Source organism: Miscanthus floridulus, chromosome 14 (assembly GCF_019320115.1).
Source record: "Miscanthus floridulus cultivar M001 chromosome 14, ASM1932011v1, whole genome shotgun sequence".
In the NCBI taxonomy this organism is placed as follows: Eukaryota; Viridiplantae; Streptophyta; class Magnoliopsida; order Poales; family Poaceae; genus Miscanthus; species Miscanthus floridulus.
The window spans coordinates 89,737,904-89,757,037 of NC_089593.1; the positions used below are offsets into that span (position 1 = coordinate 89,737,904).

The 19,134-nt window shown below is 42.9% G+C and overlaps 2 protein-coding genes and 1 pseudogene across 3 annotated transcripts; 1 reads left to right on the forward strand and 2 right to left on the reverse strand.

Moving 5' to 3' along the window:
- Positions 1 to 996: 996 nt before the first annotated feature.
- Positions 997 to 4,609, reverse strand: LOC136504167 (uncharacterized). Of its 2 annotated transcripts, XM_066499031.1 has the most exons (4): positions 3,271 to 4,609; positions 1,551 to 1,599; positions 1,487 to 1,517; positions 997 to 1,356 (listed from the first exon to the last, which is right to left on the reverse strand). In XM_066499031.1, the coding sequence occupies exons 1-3, from the start codon at positions 4,548 to 4,550 to the stop codon at positions 1,509 to 1,511; spliced, it is 1,338 nt and encodes a 445-aa protein (XP_066355128.1). In that variant the 5' UTR covers positions 4,551 to 4,609; the 3' UTR covers positions 997 to 1,356; positions 1,487 to 1,508. The 2 variants fall into 2 exon arrangements, with proteins under 2 accessions (XP_066355128.1, XP_066355127.1); XM_066499030.1 differs by having other exon boundaries at positions 1,487 to 1,599.
- Positions 4,610 to 11,084: 6,475 nt separating this feature from the next.
- On the forward strand, positions 11,085 to 13,241 carry LOC136505840 (protein ALP1-like). Its single transcript, XM_066500981.1, has 3 exons — positions 11,085 to 11,120; positions 11,511 to 11,754; positions 11,835 to 13,241. The coding sequence occupies exons 2-3, from the start codon at positions 11,516 to 11,518 to the stop codon at positions 12,874 to 12,876; spliced, it is 1,281 nt and encodes a 426-aa protein (XP_066357078.1). The 5' UTR covers positions 11,085 to 11,120; positions 11,511 to 11,515; the 3' UTR covers positions 12,877 to 13,241.
- On the reverse strand, positions 12,989 to 14,757 carry LOC136505841 (glutathione S-transferase T3-like; annotated as a pseudogene).
- Between the last annotated feature and the right edge of the window lie 4,377 nt (positions 14,758 to 19,134).

Genomic DNA, 19,134 nt, shown 5'->3' on the forward strand with positions numbered 1-19,134 from the left:
ATGTATTAGTGTTCTCTTATCAGTTTGGGTCATTTTGTTCGTGTTTATACATACATATAGTCTTTAAAATGGATTATGAACCCATCTAGTGAATTTTTGTATAAGGTGTAGTGCACTTTCCCTGCATTGTATTCACTTTTGCTACCATTGTATATGTGTGCAGGGATATATTTATATGAATTTAACGAACAGATACACTCTACATAGAAGGATAATAAAACGTGATTACAGAGAAAGCGCATCTTCACTTTTTTTATTTTTCAAATCAGAGATAACCGCCCTTTTTATTAAGGATGCAGCCTGAAAAGAAAAGTAAATGTTGGAATATACATATATCGGATAGAAGATTGGTGTCGGGGACCAATACTAGGGTACCCGAAGAGGAGGGGCTAATGGTCGTTATACGTTAATCCATCCAGACAGTCAAGGGTGCGACTAAAGCTTCAACCGACACCGAGGCCACGGGCTCCACCTCGCCCGACCCCAAGGCCATGCGATCCGCCTCGCCCGACCTCTGGGGACGTGCTCCGCCTCACCCGACACCGAGGCCGTGGGCTCCGCCTCGCCCAACCTCTACGGACAGGCTCCGCCTCGCCCGACACCGAGGCCGCGGGCTCCGCCTCGCCCGACGTCTGAGGGCTGGCTCCGCCTCGCCCGATCCCTCGGGCACGGCACGGACTAGAAAGTATAACCCAAGGTCAAACTTCTGGCATCGTGCGGGGAACAGTCACGTCTCAACACAACCCATCCCCGCGACATGTCATTCCAGGGAACTCACATCGCCCACAGTAACGGACGCGTGGTCACTATGCTGCCTACTCCCTGTACGGCCGCTGATCAGCACGCTGGTTTGCCACAGTAACAATCAAGCAGGATGCAACAGCACAACAATGCGGCTTCAAATGATTTGGTGACACGCAAGAAAGCAGCACCATTCATCAGGCAACATTATCAGAAATACTGAAAGAAAAAATATGGCAGCCATAGCTCATCATCAGAAGCCTAGACATCCAGCAAAGGCAAAACAAAGCATTTCATTCAGGAACCAAAGAGATCAGGTTCCCTTCCAGAAACCAGATGTCTATCGCACACAAGGACATTCTAAGTTCCACCCGTGTTAAGCTGTTTGACACACCAGATACTAAGTCTGAAACCTACATTTGTACAAGCAGATATGGGACAGTGCGTGGTTGTCCCACAGCTAGAGACACTGCAAAAGAATTGCTTATGGAGCTAACTAAATACCAGGGCAAAACTGCGCTTCAAAGAATGCTGCTTCTTTGCTTTTCCTTAGGCTGCACAACTCTGGAAGCTTGATTATTTCTTTGTAACGAACGAACTATTCCAGCTTTGTACCTGCAGCCACCGCAAAAATGGTACAATTAATGTCTCAGACGGAATGGCATGTCATTGTCCGAATGAAAAACCAAACATAGATGAAATATAGATTCATGAGGTTGTGCTTTCCGAGGGTAGTGATACTTACAGATTTAGCTGTTACCACTAGTCTAGTATGCCTCAGCATCAACAGCCATAGCCCAGAAGTCAGCACCCGCATTATTTGTAGCAGCAGTCGAACGCTCAGCATGAGCCCGTTTGCTGGATGATAAGAAATAATAATATATAAGCAATATATGCTGCTGTAGAGTTGGTGAATTAAGATATAACAAAGATATGTAAATTGCATAGGAAAGCAATGCCGGACAGAAATTGTGTTTTCAAGAAAAATAGATGCCAACATATCAGTACCATCATATATGAATATTACGATACAGAATTGTCACAATTCATTACACTATTCTTAGGGACCGTTTGGATCCTTTCATTCTGGAGGAATTGGAATCTCCTTAATGGATTAGGCTATTTGGTTTGGAATTTGACATTCCACAACTATAATTTTCTCCCTTGTATGGCTATCTCAAATTCATAGGGTGGGAGATGGAATTTGATTCTATAATCACCATGCTATGTTTCTCCTCTACAACTATAATTTTCTCCCTTGTATGGCTAACAATAGTATTCAAATATATTCCATATACAACCATATTAGCTTATCTATACCTAAATTTTTAGAATGAATTCAATTCCAAGGATCCAAATGGGGCCTTAGTGAAATGTAAAACTGAAGCTATATCATCCAAATTTAGAACACCTAGGCACAGAACAATAAATCCTAAGATGAATCTGCTAGCACAATGCAGACAAGTTCGTAGTTTTCTCAAGGTAGCTAAACTAGTTTAAATTGCTAGTCAAATTGGAATGCTCTGCACATTGACATAATAACAGAGGTATTAGTTAAAAAACCTACAGAAAAGCAATTAAGAGAAGTCCAACAAAAAGCAAACATATTTGTGAAAGCTAATCATGGATCATCTACAATCAACATTATGTCATACATTCAAAATAAGCAATGATAACTGCAGAAACTTGATCCAGTCAATTGCAAGTAGCCAGGCAACCAAAATTTTCCATTTAACAGAGTAACAAAAACATTATGCACAAAACAGCAAAAAAAAAATTATATTCAGGTGCAACCAAGCATATATATAATATAACAAATCAGCCAGAAAACTAGGTTATTCAGATAATGACATTCATCAACAGACTGAAATTGTAGTAGTTTCCCCCAAAAATTAGCTAGCATCCAGTTCTGCTCCTAAAAAGTGAGGTAACAGTACACCTAACAAAACACCAATATGAAAAGCAGCAAAAGGACAACATGTGAATGAAAATAAATAATGGGTCAAACAGGGGCCAACTTATCATTTGTTTACCAGCACTAAAAAGGATAAGATATGGACCAAGTCACACTTGCAGTTTCAGTGGACAGCAGTGTCTCCATATCAACATTACCTACCGAACATACATCCCAAACTAGCCAAACATACATCCCAAACTAGCAATCAGACCTGAAGTATTTGCATGATCCAGTTGACGCAATAAAGCTAGTTGTGCTGCAAGGTACCATTGTTGACATGGATATAATTTGCATTAACTGGACATTTTTTATCTATCAATCACATTATGCCCAGACCAGAGGACCAGGCCAGCAGAAAACAATCATTCTCAGAGTACTACATGTCAAACAATCCAGCAAAACTTACGTATTCAGAATTTCAGCTATTCATCCAACATGGCAATATTTCAGAAGTTTGTAGTTGTGGAAGCAGGTATTGAGATATCAATCGATCAAACATATTGCAGTTACCTATCAACACACAGATCTATTCCAAAAAAACAGAGGGAGGGAGGAGGAAATCGGCGTTTTACCCGGAGCCAGAGACGGCTGCCAACGACCTGACGTAGGGGATGAAATCGGCGTAGTAGGCGCTGCCAGGGATGAACCTGATGGTGCGTGTGGTGCGGCCCTCGATGTCCATGGCCACCACCGTCTCGGAGCTGGGGTCCCACATGACGACCTCCGCCTTGCCCTGCGAGCGGAGCAGCTTGACGTCCTGGCGTCCCCTGAGGCAGCCGCCCTCGAAGTGCCCAGCCAGAGTCCACGAGATGGCGCCGAAGGTGGTGCGGCGCCCGAAGTCTAAGCGGACGACGACGACGGCTTGGACGCGGGCGTCCTTGCACGTGACGCAGAGCGTGCCCTCCATCTCGCCGAGCTCCCAGTAGGGCCACTGCATCACCTCGGCGGGCGCCGGGACGAGGTTGGCGCAGCGCGAGACGGGCTCGTAGCAGAGTAACGGGCCCAAGGTGGTGCGCCAGAACGCGCATCCGAGCACGCCGACCCCGGATCCCGGCACGACGGTGTCGGCGTCGGCGACATCCGCGCCCATGGTCCACTTCCACGCCCTGGACGAGAAGGACTCGAAGGCGTAGATGCCGTCCCCGACGGGGAAAGCGACGGCGACGTGGTAGTGGCGGTAGAACGGCTTGTACTCCAGGGCGTAGAGGACTGCGTCGGCGCCGCGCTCGGGGTCGGAGTCGCGCGGGTCGAGGTCGAAGGCGATGACGACGGCGGGGTCGCCGTGGGCGCGGTGGTCGCGGGATGGCGACGGGAGGCGCTCGCGGGCGAAGGTGGCCGGGTTGGCGACGTAGTAGGCGGCGGAGACGGCGCCGCGGAGGCAGACGAGGCCCCGGGTGGAGGCGAGCGCGGCCACGGGCTCGTGGAAGAAGGCGGCGAAGGTGGGGTCCGGGACCAGCTGCTTGCCGGCGTGGTGGTCGCCCGCGGGGGCCGGGGCGACCGGGTCGAAGGCGGCGTACGCGACGTCCCCGGACAGCGTGTGGTGGAAGAGGCCCGAGAGCGGCTTGGGCAGCGGCGGGGATGGCGGTGGGGTCGCGTGCGTGTCCTCGGCGTCCGACAGCGCGTACATGCCCTCGGAGTCGTCGGGGTCGGCGGCGGCGGCGGCGTAGGCGAGGAGGAACTTGGTGGATCCGGCGGCGTGGTCGGGCTCGGAGTCGGAGCAGGAGCCGGCGCGGGAGGAGGAGTTGGGGGTGGTGCAGCCGGACGAGAGCGCGATGACGCGCTCGTCGTCGGAGGACGAGGACGACGAGGCCAGGACGACCCAGTCGTCGACGGAGTCCTGGTCCGAGTCCATGTCGAGCAGGCGGGCGCTGGATTGGGTGGTTAGGGTTCTCGGAGGGGGTGGAAGGGGCAGGGGGGGCTAGGGGAGGATCTGATCGGCCAGTGGGCGGAGAATTTGTTGCTGTCACGGCGAGAGGCGGCGACGGGTGGGTTTAAGTACGGCGGAGGCGGCGGAAGATCTGGTGTAGGCGTGCGCCGTGCGGGATGGATGCGGGGGGAGAGGGGCCCGCGTGTCAGCGGGGTCGGGGTGGGACGCGGTGCTGATCGTGGCGCGTGGGTCCCACGGAAGTTTCGCTCGCACGCACAGGGAAGGAAATTAAAGGTGTTTATTTATCACTTTGATTTATCTTTTTCTGATTCTGATTTGATGATTAAAGGAGAATTGTGCTATGTAGATGGCGTGAGCATCTGTGATTACTAAAGTAGATTTATGACCGCAAGATGTGTCCGCATATTTTATAATCACGTTCGTTTGATCGTATCAGCATACTTATCGGTCATGATATAGTATTTTTCTCTTACAACAAAACAGCATCAGCCGGTGTATAACGTTTCTTCTGTGTCACGTGCTTGCTGCTTCCTCGGATCCTCGCACTCCATCTCCATAAATTAATACGGAGTATACTTTCTTCACCTTTGAATAAATGAACTTTAAAGTTGTCTTAAATCAGACTTTCTTAAATTTGCGTCAATATTTTACGCTTAACTAAATTTATGGAAAAGAGAACGAACATTCAATATACCGAATTTAGAGCATCTCCAAGAGACTATTTATATCTTTCCTAATTCACAGGAATAGAGATTTTGGTGAAAAAAATACCTTCCAACAATATATTCAATTGGATATCCAAATATAGACATCCTCTACTTCGGATATATAAAAGCTGTTGGAGGGTATAAAGATATAGAAAACGATTTTTATTCAAATGACTCTAAATGATGATTTAGACAGTAGATTTTCGAAAGGCTCTTAGGAGACAGCTCTTAGCATCGGCAGATATAATATGAAAATACATTTTCATAAAATATACTACTTACTTAGTATCATAGATGTTGTTACCTTTATATAGTAGAATTAGTTAAACTTAAGATAGTTCTGGAACAAAGAAAATAGAAAAAGATAGCTCTAGGAATTGATTTATTTTGGGACGGGAGAGTAATTACATCTACGTCAACAAAGAGGTATATAATATAAAAGATACATTTGATGTGGTACGTAGCTATATTAATTTTATATCATAAATAAATATTTTTTTCTGTAAAATTCATTCAAATTTAAAATTTTTGCTTACAACAATTTCAGAAAGTTGATTGATTATAAGAGAAAAAATAGCAGTAAAGAAGAAGAAGAAAAAAATACTAGCCTGCCTGTCTCCGCGAGGCCCAGCAAAAAGTAGAGCTCGCAAGCTGTACTAGTGATGTGTGCCTGTGTCTGTGCAGCAGCATCGTTGACCGACCGACCGAGCGGATGGCAAGTCAACGGTCACGAGTCCAGGCCTGGCCCACCCAACAGCATGTCGCGTTCTCGCTACAATCCCTTGGGCGCTACGTCCGTCCGCCCCATTCCCATCCCAAACGAATTGCGTTGGATAAGTACGTGCGTGCCAAGTTATTATTCTCTTATAATAATATAATATGATAATTAATCTCAAGGACACCCGAAGCAATTGACTCGTAAGTTATCTCTATGTAACTTTTTTTATATTTTAATAAAAGAGAGAGAAAAACTAGCTCTTGATTTAGAGTTAGGCTCGTACACACATTCTAAAATCATGTGAGAGTATCACGTGGAGCTATCTATATTATGATATATATGCTAAAAGTTAGCACTATCAGAGAAATTGACTTATAGCTAATAACTAGCTTATACGATCGCGGGTGTCCGACCTAATAACCACATAGTCTTGTTTTGATGCCAAAGCGCGTGGGGTCGTCGTCGTGCTCCACCTTGCCATGGCATGCACCGTGTCTGTCTGTCTCTCTCCCCTGAGTAATCCTACTCCTCAGGGCCCGTTCGCTTCGCTGAAAAAACAAGCCAAAACACTGTTCCGGCTGATTTGTTGCGAGAGAAAAACACTGTTCCAGCTGAAAAAAAAAAACAAGTTGAAAAAAACGGATTATAAGAGAAGCGAAACAGAGCATCAGTCCTCACACCTTGGTTTCAACGTCACTAGTGCATATATAGCTCGTCATTTCGTCGTGTCATCATCCATTGGATCATTGGATGGCTTTTGTTTTATTTTATTGTATGCTTATAGTGTCATTATGTTGAGAGAATAATATGATGGAACGACAACCTCAAGGTTAGTGTTAGTTACATTATAAGGTCCTGTTTGGTTTCCATAAGTCATGTGACTTATTAAGTTATGTGACTGAAAATTAGTGACTTATAAGTCATGTCTATTTGATTGTAGATGACTTATAAGCTCATGTCTGTTAAGTGAAAGGTGTGGGCCCCACGCAAAAAATGGTGGCTTATAAGTTTTAAGCAGGGGTGAACCAGTTTATTTCTTATAAGCAGGGGTAACTTATAAGTTGGTGGTGTTTGACATAATCAGTCATTTATTTTACCTTTTAACTTATAAGTAGGTGACTTATTTGGAACCAAACAGCCTTAAATATTAAACTTCACTTAAGTAGAAAGCGTTTCAAAAAAAAAAAGTAGAAAGTGTTGATGTAAATCCACTCCGCCGATTATTAAAACCGGTCCAAAGGAGCCGTCGCTACTGAAACCTCCCTTCCTTTGGCCATGTTTGGATACTCTAGCACAGCTAGAGGTTAGAGTTAGTTTCTAGCTCAGGACTAGCCCTGAACTAACTTTAGCCTAAAAGATGTTTGGATACAAGGATTAAAATGATAATAAATATGCTTTCCAAATCATTGGTGCGGATGAAAGTAGAGAGAAAACAGTGGACCCCACCTCAAATAGCCCCAACTAGCCTAAATAATCACCTCTTTGGGGGATAGTTTTTTAGGGTGGGCTAGTTGCAAATAACCCACTCTAGCCCTCCTGTTTAGCTACTTTAGGGCTAGTTGAGCTCCAAGTAGCCCAAACTAGCTCTAACCCATGGATCCAAACAGGACCTTTTGTCATGGTGACTTGAAAGTCCTGACGATCTTGTCTGCTTGTGCTGCTTTTTTCATACACGTGTCTCGTCGTGCTTGGTGGCAGCAATCAGCTTGGCCACAGACCACAGGGAAAGGATGATGTTCGTTCTTGACAAAGGTAGGTTTGTTTGGCACCACTTGGCATCACTTGTGAAGCAGTGTTTTGTAAGTAAAACTAAAACTATTTTGGCTAAAATAGCACCTTATGTTAAAAAGAGAGAGAATGAAATTACCACAATGCCATTTTCCCTCGTCTCATGTTTCTTCTTTTTTCGCTCGGGTTTCTTCTTTCTTCTTGTTCGCCGCCGGTGTCCTCACACTCACTCGTGTCCGGTCCTAATGACCCTAGCACCCACGTCTGGTGCACGCCCTGCACTGACGGCCGCGCTCAATGGCCCTAGCTAGCCCTACCCAACGGACGACGACGACGGACAGACGTGCCCGACGACGGACGTGCTTGCGCCTCGATGGTCAAACCCACGCACGCGTCTCGCGGGAGCAAATCTGACTTCCAAACACGGTGGGGTTCGCTGGTGCTAGGTGAAGCTAAGAAAAACTACTATTTTCAGCTTCATCCCACCTCAATCCTATGTCTCGGCAAGTTTTTGCATGTGAAATTATTGGTAAAAGATCAATTTGCACAAAACAGTTTCAAACAGCTTGTGAAACCGGTGAAGAAGCTGTGTGCCTTAATTTGGCTAAACTCGCATGGATGGAACCTGTGCGTGCACCCTAAAAAAGGATACCGACACGAAATGGGGAATACTGGCAGTGTACGACGACCAATTGCAGAAATCAACGGTGCATGTTCTTTCATTGATTGATTAACATATGTCAAATAGTAGATAGATTTGTTGCATCTTGTCGACTTCAAGCAGTGATTGGTTTACTTGAAAATGATTGTGGCAACATGAAGAAACTTTGATTGGAATCCTGCACGCAATTTAAGGGAACCATTTATAGATGAGGGGAGATGCATAGAGGAGCAGCGTGCTTGCTTTCAGAGATGGGGCATCATGATCCAACGCGCGACAAAAATTGAAGCTGAGGATCCAACGGTGTTGAGACTTGAGCTGACGTATCTCGGTTTCAAGGGGAGGTCGGAGCCTACAGAGGCCGAGGCCGAAACAGAACGGAGTCCTCTAGACAACTCCAAGCTCGGCACAAGGAAATTTGATTTAACTCCAGAATTTTTGGATATTTTTCCAATTTTTCTAGAGCTAAATCAAAATTTTAAAAGATTCTAGAGATATTTTCACAAGATATAGATACATTATTTGAGTTTCTCGTGTTCTGATCCATCTTTAGTATTTTTCTCAGAATTTTTAGAAGCTTAGAGATATTTTTTTGTGGTTTAAAAACCTCATTAGGTATTTACTGCATTTATTTTTAAACTGGAAAGACAAAACCGCCTTTGAAAACCACTTATAACCAGGTTAGGGAGGTAAAATAAACGGTTTTAAAAGTTGGGGAGGTGGTTTACTCGGTTTTAGAGTTCAGGGAGGAAAGCTAAATTTTGGGGATAGTTCAGGAAGATAAAATGGGCTTTTCCTTCCCTTTTCCTTTGCTCTTATGTGGCTCGGCCCGTTCTCTGATTGGTGGGCCATCGAGCCCAGTCTTCTCCACCATATTCAGGTGATTTGGGGATAGGAACAATCAGTATGATCCGTCTCCACTCTCTACCATCGAGGTCAGCAGCGTCGTTTGATCGGCCAGGAATTTGGTTCACAACTTCGGGTGCTCAATAGTCCAGGTATTTGTGTTCGTTTATTGGTTTCAGCCAGGGCTTATCAGTCAGCCAACAGTGTTTTCCTCTCACAACAAACCAGCATCTGCCGGGCTGATCAGCCCAGAAATCAACCAGTAAACAGTCTCTATACCTTATACCACGTACCAGGGTCCGGAATACCGCCGTCTCCACTCTAATTGAATGATCTTTTAAAGTTGTCTTAAATTAACTTTCTTAAATTTAATGAATTTTGTACTCCCTTTGATCCCGATTATATAAACTTCTAGTGTTCAGACTACCGTAGGTTTGACCAAATTCATAGAAAAAAGAATCAATATTTATGATGTCAAACTAGTATCACTACATTTCTATAAATGTGCGTATTTAGTGTCACAGATGTTCATAGCTTCTGTGATAAAAATTTGTCAAACTTAACGTAGTTTTGGAACAGAGGGAATACAACAGATAGTTTTGGGAATTGATTTATTCTGAGACGGGAGTATAAAAGAGTAGTTACATCTATGACAACAAAAAAGCATAATACAAAAAAATTATGTGGTATGTAGTTATACCAATTTTATATCATAAATATTATTCTATTTTATAAAAGTTGTTCAAATTGAAATTTTTTTAACTTAGAACGATAGCTCTAGAAATTGATCGATTTGGGATAATAATAGTAAAAAGACGATGTTTCCACGAGGCCGGGCAAAAAGTAAAGCTTGCAAGCGTTGTTACTAGTAGTGGTGTGCTTGTGGCCGTGCAACAGCATCGTTGACCGACCGAGCGGATGGAGTAGAGGAGACAGGTCGACGGTGACGGGTCAAGCTGGGCCCACCCAGCAAGGGCGACGAACAAGCCGTCTTCTGGCTACGGGACACTTGGCTCGTCACCTCTTTGCCTGGGCGCTACTCTCTTTGTCCCATAATAAAATAAACGTACATGTAGAGTTCAAAATTTGTATCAAAATAAGTTTACATTTACGTATAAGACAATCTAACTTAAGTTATCTTTTTCTATTTTTTTTCAAAGTGTAATGATTATATCTTTATAAAATTATATTTATAATTTTTTACTGGCACTGTTCTCTTAACAAAGCTCTAGAAATACACTTATTTTTTAACAGAGGGAGTTCCCATCCCAGCGAATTGGACAAACACTCCTACGTGCGTGTCAAGTTATTTTTCAATAATTATAATAATATAAAATAATCTAATCAGGACACGGTTGATGCCAAGCGCGTGGGGTCGGACGCGTCTTTGTACTTGTATATGCTGTCATGCATGCACCGTGTCTCCTCCAAGTTCACGACACCTCACTTTCAAAGTCATTGGTACTTAGTACACAGCTACACACTCATTCTAAGAGCATCTCCAATGGTTTGCCAAATTGCACTTACCAAATCTTGGGTTTTGGCAAGTGGCTAAAACAAATGGTAAGTGAAATAATCTTGTATCTCCAATGGTTTGGCATTTGGGCTTGGTAAAATAGAAAAGGAGGCCCACATCCTTCAACCGTTCAACTGTCGCGACGCTCGGCCTGGACCGCGCCCGTGTCTCTTCATATGCTCGGTGCCGAGATCTCGTGGCCGTCGTGCGTCGCTGCTTCATCGCGGTGATCTCCATTTGCTGGCCGCCATCCTACGCCGGTCTCCATCTCCTGGACGTGGTGCTGCGCCGTGGTCTCCATCTCCTGGACGCCGTGCTGTGCCGATCTTTGATTCCGCCGTGTCTCCATCGTACGCAGGTCAGTATCTCGTTCCCAGAGTTCTCCAAGTTGGTTCGTAGCATCTCGTTCCCAGCATCTCGTTCAAGTTATTTGTTCCCAGCCTCCTCCGTATTTGTTTAGTATCATGAATATGCCTAGATGAATACATTGAGTTTGATTTTTTCAAAAATTACATTGAGTTTGTTCAGGCTGCTGTCTACATGTTCAGATTCCAATCAATATGTTCAGGTTACTGTTTTTTATTTTTTTTTCAGATGTTAGCGTATGAAAAAAAATGTAGCCAAAAAATAATATTGCATCAACGAATTATGGAGAGTTTTAGTTATGATTTGTTTATTGCAGCAACCTAGTTCTTATTTTCAGTTATTGTGAATTGGGGTTTTGATTTAGGATATATTTGTCGTTCAGGAATCATGTCTTGGAAGAGATCCCTTCTTCGAACGCAATTGGATGATTCATCATCCGATGATGAGGATTGTTTGATATTAGGGACTGCTGCAATTGTTGATACTTTTGCCAATGAAAAAAAACACGGTGGCTCTGTCCTAGGTCGTAGAATGATTTACCGTGACAGAAAAGGCGGCCATGAGAGGATGTTTCAAGATTATTTGGCAGTGAATCCAACATATGGCCCTGAATTATTCCGTCGAAGGTTGGTGTTCTTTCACTCCGGATTGACTTGTTATCTGTGTTTAAATATTACTGGAGTTTGTAAAATTTATTTTTTTCCAGGTACAGGATGTCTAGGGAGCTTTTCCTACGCATAATGAACGCCGTTGAAGCACACGATGATTACTTTGTGCAGAAAAGGGACGCGGCAAATGTACTTGGGTTGAGTTGCTTCCAAAAAATCACTGCTGCAATGCGTATGATCACCTATGGGGTTTCCGCTGATGCCACAGATGAGTACATTCGCATTGGCGAAAGTACTGCATTTGAGAGCCTACGGAGGTTTGTTGTTGCAGTGGATGAAATCTTTGGAGAACAGTATCTCAGATATCCCACTGAGGCGGACACAACACGCTTACTTGCAATCGGTGAGCAAAAAGGTTTTCCCGGCATGTTAGGTTCTATCGATTGTATGCATTGGGCTTGGAAGAACTGTCCGTACGATAAGCAGGGTCAGTACAAGGGGCATGTGGAGCAGCCCACCATCATTTTGGAGGCAGTTGCTTCGAACGACCTTTGGATATGGCATGCCTTCTTTGGAATGCCCGGGTCTCATAATGACATCAATGTTCTGCATAGGTCACCTTTGTTTGATAACTTGGCAGAAGGTAGAGCTCCACAAGTTAACTATTCCATTAACGGCCATGATTACACAATGGGCTACTACCTAGCTGATGGCATATACCCCACATGGGCTACTTTAGTCAAGTCGATCAGTCTTCCTCAAGGGAACAAGAGGCAATATTTTGCCAAAGCGCAAGAAGCAGCTAGGAAAATGGTCGAAAGAGCTTTTGGGGTTCTTCAAGCTAGGTTTGCTATTGTTCGAGGTCCCGTTCACATTTGGGACAAAGATACAATATCTCAGATTATGAGAGCTTGTGTGATCATGCATAACATGATTGTGGAAGATGAAGGATTCGTGGTCGACCCTAACGAGCGTTTTGATTATGGTGGAAATAATGTTGAACCTGCTCATGGACGAGCTACTCGAACACTTGATGAATACATTGATGCGCACCGGAAGATCAGAAACAAGGAAACACATGATCAGCTGAAAGAAGACCTCATCGAGCACTTGTGGAACCATCATCCAGATTTATATTAGATATTATTTCGTTTTATTTTTGCTTCATATCAGCTTGTTTTAATTAAGTGGAATAATTGGAACTAAACAAGAACTTTAACTAAAATTGATATAACCCGAACTTGAACTAAACTTAATTTTCGCGCATCCTCTCGACAATCTGCTGTTGCATCTTCGCAAGCCATTCACGCTGGATCGGATTGAGGGAGGACATGTCCGCTAACATAATTTCTTTCTCTTCCTTCATTAGCTTCGCTTTTGCTTTTTTTTCTTCGGCTTCTGCTTTTTTTTCTTCGGTTGCCACCCGTTTCTTCTCTAGCTCAAATGTCGCCTTCTCTAACTCTAATGTAGCCATGAACCTCTCCTCTTTGGCCTTCTCCTTTTGCATATCCAAGGCTTTCTTCTCCTCCATCATCTTTCCCAAAGCCTCCATGCAAGCCTCGCCACCTCCACGCCTCAAATTTTCTTTTGCCTTTTTTATTCCTTCTGACCTTTTCCTTGGTTCCGGAGACTCAGAATCAACTTGTATGACATGATCCTCACTATTGACTTCATCATCTCTCGGCCTTGACACCTTACTCGAAGGCTTCTGTTTCTTCTTGTTGGCTTGCTTCTCTTTCTCAATCTCGGCCAGTTCTATCATCTTCGCTTTCCACTTGTCTTCTCCCTTCAATATGGTGTAGCAATGTAGAAGGCCAAATGATTTGTTGTCCTTGTCCCATTCAATATACAACTTCTTTGCTTCGTTAATCTGTACAAGAAATTGTCAGTGTATATGTCATTCACAAATAGTCACAACTAAAATAAAAACACCACATGATTTTGTACCTTGTCTTCAATAGTGAACCCACTTTGATTCCTTCGTAGAATTGCTTCTTAGCATGCACAAAACTTGTTTACTTGGTACTGAATTGTCAGCCACCTATGCATGATGGAACTCTCAGTCCTCACAGCTGTACTTTTCTTGTGCTTCTCAAAAAAAGCATGAACTCTACCCCAAAAAGATGAACGAGATTGATTGGCACCAACAATGGGATCTTTGCTTACATTCAGCCAGCCTGAGCATATAATTTCATCCTTCTTCCAATGAAAATTTTTGGTCCTCTTCGTTCCCTTTGTATTCTTGATAGCTTGCACTTTGTCCTGACCTTGAGTGTCTTGAGTGAGTCCAATGCTCAACTCGTCCAAACCAGCAACGGTACCATCTCCTCCATTGAGAAGAATGTCCGACAAGAAACTTGCATCTCCTCCTTGCATCTCCATAACTCTACAAAACATACAATAAAAAAATTATAAACAACAGTTTTTCATGGCTTCCTGCAATTAAAAAAATTATAAACAACAGCTTGCTGCGATAATAATAACTTGCACACTACTGTTTCATGGCAACGAATGATTGGCTACAGTTTTGTTATTTATTCATGATTCCGAACAAAATAATAAAAGGACAGTAGGCTCTACAAATTGACAAAAACAACAGCAGCTTGAACATAATGATGGATAGCAGCCTGAACAACAGCTTGCTGCAATTAAAAAAAATTATAAACAACAGCTTGCATATTACAACTTTCATGGCAATGAATGATTGGCTACAACTATTCATCGTTCTGAACAACAGAGATATCAGATGGACAAGTACATGCACAAAAGAACACTAGTCTTTGATTACGATAGCAGATGGACAGCAGAGATACATGCACAATATGACAAATAAAGGAGCGGATCCATCTAGCAGATACATGCACAAGACGATTAGCATATACCTTCATCAATCCATCTGCAACTCTACAACTACCGGCCTTCATCAGTACTGCTACCCTACTGCTACTCAGTTGGCCAATTCCAGGAACATACCTTCACGGACGGGAGGGACGGAGGCCGCGCGGACGACGACGGACGGAGGCCGCGCGGACGGAGGACGGCTGCGCGTACAACGACAGACGGATGCCGTGCGGACGACGACGGAGGCAAGAGGACGGGGCGGCGATGACCATCGCGGCACGAGGGACTGACTCGATCTCATCGGCGAGGAGACCGAACGGCGCGGCTATTTATATGACGAGCGACGATAATTGAGACGCGCGGGAAGGAGTTTGGAATTTTCCGAGGCTGCGCGGGAGAAGGGGCGGCGCGGGCTTCCTCGCGCGATGGCAAGTCGAGGACTGCGCGCAAATTTGCGCGTGTCTCACCCCTGGATAGCAACTCCTCATAATTTGGCAAGTGTTTTAGCAAACCACTGGAGAAACAAATTTGTAGTTTTTGCCAAATAACCAAGGATAGCAAGTGCAAATGGCAAACCATTGGAGATGCTCTAAACACACTGGCAGAGCTTGAGATTGATAAAGTTATTATAGTCGTTTGCGGCCATGCTACGTACCATTGAAATAACAACATAATTGAATCATGGAAAAATTCAAAAAATGTGAGTACCCAAAAAAAAAACCCCCGACCAGCTAAGCTACACAGTTTTGCAGCCACCGTCCCTATCCCCCAAAGTCCAACTTTTCGAGCTATTCTAAGCTATTTGAAAGTTGATATAGCACAGGAGAAACACAAGAATGAGAAGAGAGATAGACTCAAAGTAAGTTTTTAAGAGGTTAGACCTCACGTTAGATTTTCTTCAAAATTCATATGGGTTGAGTCATCTTCAAATGATTATCTAAATATAGCCATCTTCTGTTCCGGATTTCTCGCTAGACAAAAATAGAGAACAAGAATAACTCTCTAAAATACGCACGAGATATAGAAAAACTATTGGGGAATGAAAAGATATAGAAAACGATTTCTATGCAAATGAATCTCCAAACGATGATTTAGAGAGTGAGATTTATAAAAACTCTTAGAGACACTCTTAGGCCTTGTTTAGATGTTATCGTTTTCACATGAATCCACATGTGTTGAGGTGGATTGGAGTAGAAATTAAACTAAATTCCACACCAATCCACCTCAATACATGTGGATTGAGGTGGATTCGATAACATCCAAATAAGGCTTTAAGTGGAAAGTGTTAACGTTAATCAACTCCGACCCGATCATAATAAACTTGTCCAAAGGGCATCGTGAAAGGGCCTATAATAATTAATTGAAAACGATATGCTTTGTGGAGCCGTACGTGATTCGCCGTCCTGCTCGCTTTAGGCTATCCGCACCGCACGCCTGCAAGCGGACCGGCAGCACGCGCGCGCGCCTGGATAGCCCGCACCGCGCGCCTATAAACGCACCTGCAGCTTACCGGCCGCACAGCGCATCGCTACCTGCGGCGTTTCGGTTGATCTGCGCTAAACACTGTAGTGAAGGAGAGAGAGAGTTTTGGTGAGAGAGAGAAAGAGGGAGGGAGGATAATAAAATATGGAATAGTAGGTATATAGTATGGGATAGAGATAACATGGGTGTGGAAAAGATAAGTATAGAGTAGAGAATCTCGATGACTAAGATAAAATATTCCTTTTTAGAGATGAAAATAGAGGTGAACGAGTGCGGATAGCCTTAGTTTCTTCCTCGTCGCCACTGAACCAAAGTCATGATGACTCGAAAGTCCTAACGATCTTTGTTTGCTTGTGCTGCTTTTTCATACACGCGTCTCGGTCGTGCTTGCATTGCGGCCAATCGCCTTTTTTTTCCACAGGGATGTATGATGTTTATCTTGTGCATCCTTTTTAAAAGGTAGGCATAATGGATTAACCTTTTTCAATAAAAATAAAATGCAGCTTGTACATGTAAATTTGAACTTGGTGGTTAAATCCGTACTTCAGAGATTAAATTCCGGTATACGATTCATATTTTTCGTGATTTAATTGAAACAAATAATTTTAGAAAAAGGACAAGAGGAACAAATAGTATTATCACTATTGCAAAAGTTATTATATACCATAATCAATTCGTGGTTATATGAACGACTTTTATGTCGTCCAAAAGTTTGGTAGAGCTGTGTTGTTCCTAGGGGCTGCAGATCCATTCATAAACATAATCAAAGCCAGGAATCAAGTTCATTGAGGTCATTACTAGTGATTAACAATAATGATTTCTATAGGATTAACAACATTTCATAAAACTAGGCTAGCTCCGCCCCTGAACTAAACTTTTGCAGCTACTCCTATGGTTCGAAATTGTAATCCATTTTAGTAAAGTACTAAGTCAAACTTTTTCGTCTTTAACCAAATTTATAGACAAATATATTAACATCACAAATTAAAATCAATGCACTACCAATAAATGCTCCATGAAGAGTTTAATGAAAGTAATTTTCTATCGTAGATGCTGATAATTTTTTGGTTCAAATTAACGAACTTTGACTTTTTTTAAGATAAAGAATTAACGAAGTTCGACTAGGAACAGAAGTTGATGAGAGTCAAACTGGTGGGTTTAATTTGCTCCAAATAAAAGTTGGCTTATGTCCCTTATCCCTAGCTACTAGAACTGAACATTTTGTGGGTTAGGTGATGCCGAAAGAAGCACGATGTTTTTTATTTTTATTTGTGTGTGTGTGTGGAGTTGCTTCTCCGTGTCCAAGGCCTGGTCTGACGGACTCAGGCAGGATCGTGTCCATTTTTCTTAGGTCCACTAGCAGCCACAAAATCTCCAAGCATATATTGGCCTTGCGGATTAAGGTTCAATGCCGATTAGGACTCGGTTCACGGTGACATGGCCTGGCCTTACGAAAAGAGCTGCAATTTCAATACTATATTTTGAATTCCTTCCTTGTTTTTCTTTGGCAGATTTCGCTAAGAATGCAGGTTGTTCTCGTTTTTAGTAATGGACATGAATTATTCTTAATCTATAGTATGTCTACACTACGAGTAACCAGCTGTAGAACATGAAATCCATCCGCATCAAGACATGTTAAAACAGACTCCCGCATAATAACACTATTGTAAATATGCGTAGAACATACTATAGTTCGTGAAAAGAGAGTGTATATGTGTACATACATACTATAGTTCGTGAAAAGAGAGTGTATATGTGTATATGCGTAGAACATACCGGCCCCGTTCGGCTTACCCCATATCCGGCTTGTTTGGCTTCTTTTTTCAGCTGGAACCGTGTTTTTCTCTCACAATATTTCAGCCAGAACAGTGTTTTTCAGCCAATTTCAGCCAAGATTCAGCAAGCCGAATGGAGCCAGATCTAAAAAGTATGTATGTACAAATATTTCTGATAGAATTTTATATACATGTTACTTTTTTACAAGATGCGTAGTGTTGGTACATACTCGTTTGATAAGCATCTACACTTCTCCCTGCCGTCACACACACACACACACACACACACACACACACACACACACACACATATATATATATATATATATATATATATATATATATATATATACGTGTGTATGTATGGAAATTATTTCCACCTTCCAGAAAATAGTTACTCCTATCTCTAGATTTAGGACGTACATATATAATGAATGGAGATGATCGATGAGGGCTAGGGCACATCCCACCGTGAGTACTCGTTTATATTTTCAGTGTACATATATACATGATCCGGTCTCCTTGCTGCAGCTTCAACATCAAGTTGCTGCATGCTGAGGATCATGACGACCTGTGTTTTAATTTGGTTGTGTTTTTAATTAACTTACATTGCGCATCTGTAACAAAATAAATTGAATTCAGCGAGATAGATCAGGTGATGGTAAGGAGAGATCGACTTACATTGTGCGATGAATGCAGAGGAACAGTAGTATATATAATAATCAGCTATCCCTGATCATGTTTTATTAGAATATATATACGATCTGACTGACTGACCTCACAGAGGTTAGTTTCGAATTGCTTATACATAGACACGCACAAACTTGAGTCCAGATTGAAAAAATGTAGCCTCTGCTGGCACTTCTTGATGGTAATAGCAGAGCAATGGCTGCGGACTTAGCTTGATGTATACACAAGGGCATCAGTAATTACGAATTTCGAATTGTTAATCATCAACATATGCCAAATTTCACACGCAATCCATGCAGGCAAAAGGTGGAAACAAAACTCATCTGAGCTGAGGTTAAAAAAAGAAAAAACAAACTAAATGATGTTTCACCGACTACACCTAGTTGAGCTACACAAGAACAACAACTACAGTTCAGTTTTCAAAAAAAAAACAACAACTACAGTCAGGTTATTACGAACACTCATTGCTACTCCGATCTAATAAGTATAATATAAGCTATATATGCAATTGAATTAATCAAACGTGCGGTAGCCGGTAGGAAAGGAAATAGAAATCCGTCGTTGATGGTACACTTTGACAAATCGAGGCCCAGCACAAAACGTAGGCTAG

Bases quoted from the DNA above. Each gene is read 5' to 3' on its own strand.
- LOC136504167 (XM_066499030.1), bottom strand. From the start codon at position 4,550: ATGGACTCGGACCAGGACTCCGTCGACGACTGGGTCGTCCTGGCCTCG. The intron at 1,600-3,270 runs GTAAAACGCCGA...CTTATCATCCAG, and splicing joins GCAGCCGTCTCTGGCTCCGG to CAAACGGGCTCATGCTGAGC.
- LOC136505840 (XM_066500981.1), top strand. From the start codon at position 11,516: ATGTCTTGGAAGAGATCCCTTCTTCGAACGCAATTGGATGATTCATCA. The intron at 11,755-11,834 runs GTTGGTGTTCTT...ATTTTTTTCCAG, and splicing joins CCTGAATTATTCCGTCGAAG to GTACAGGATGTCTAGGGAGC.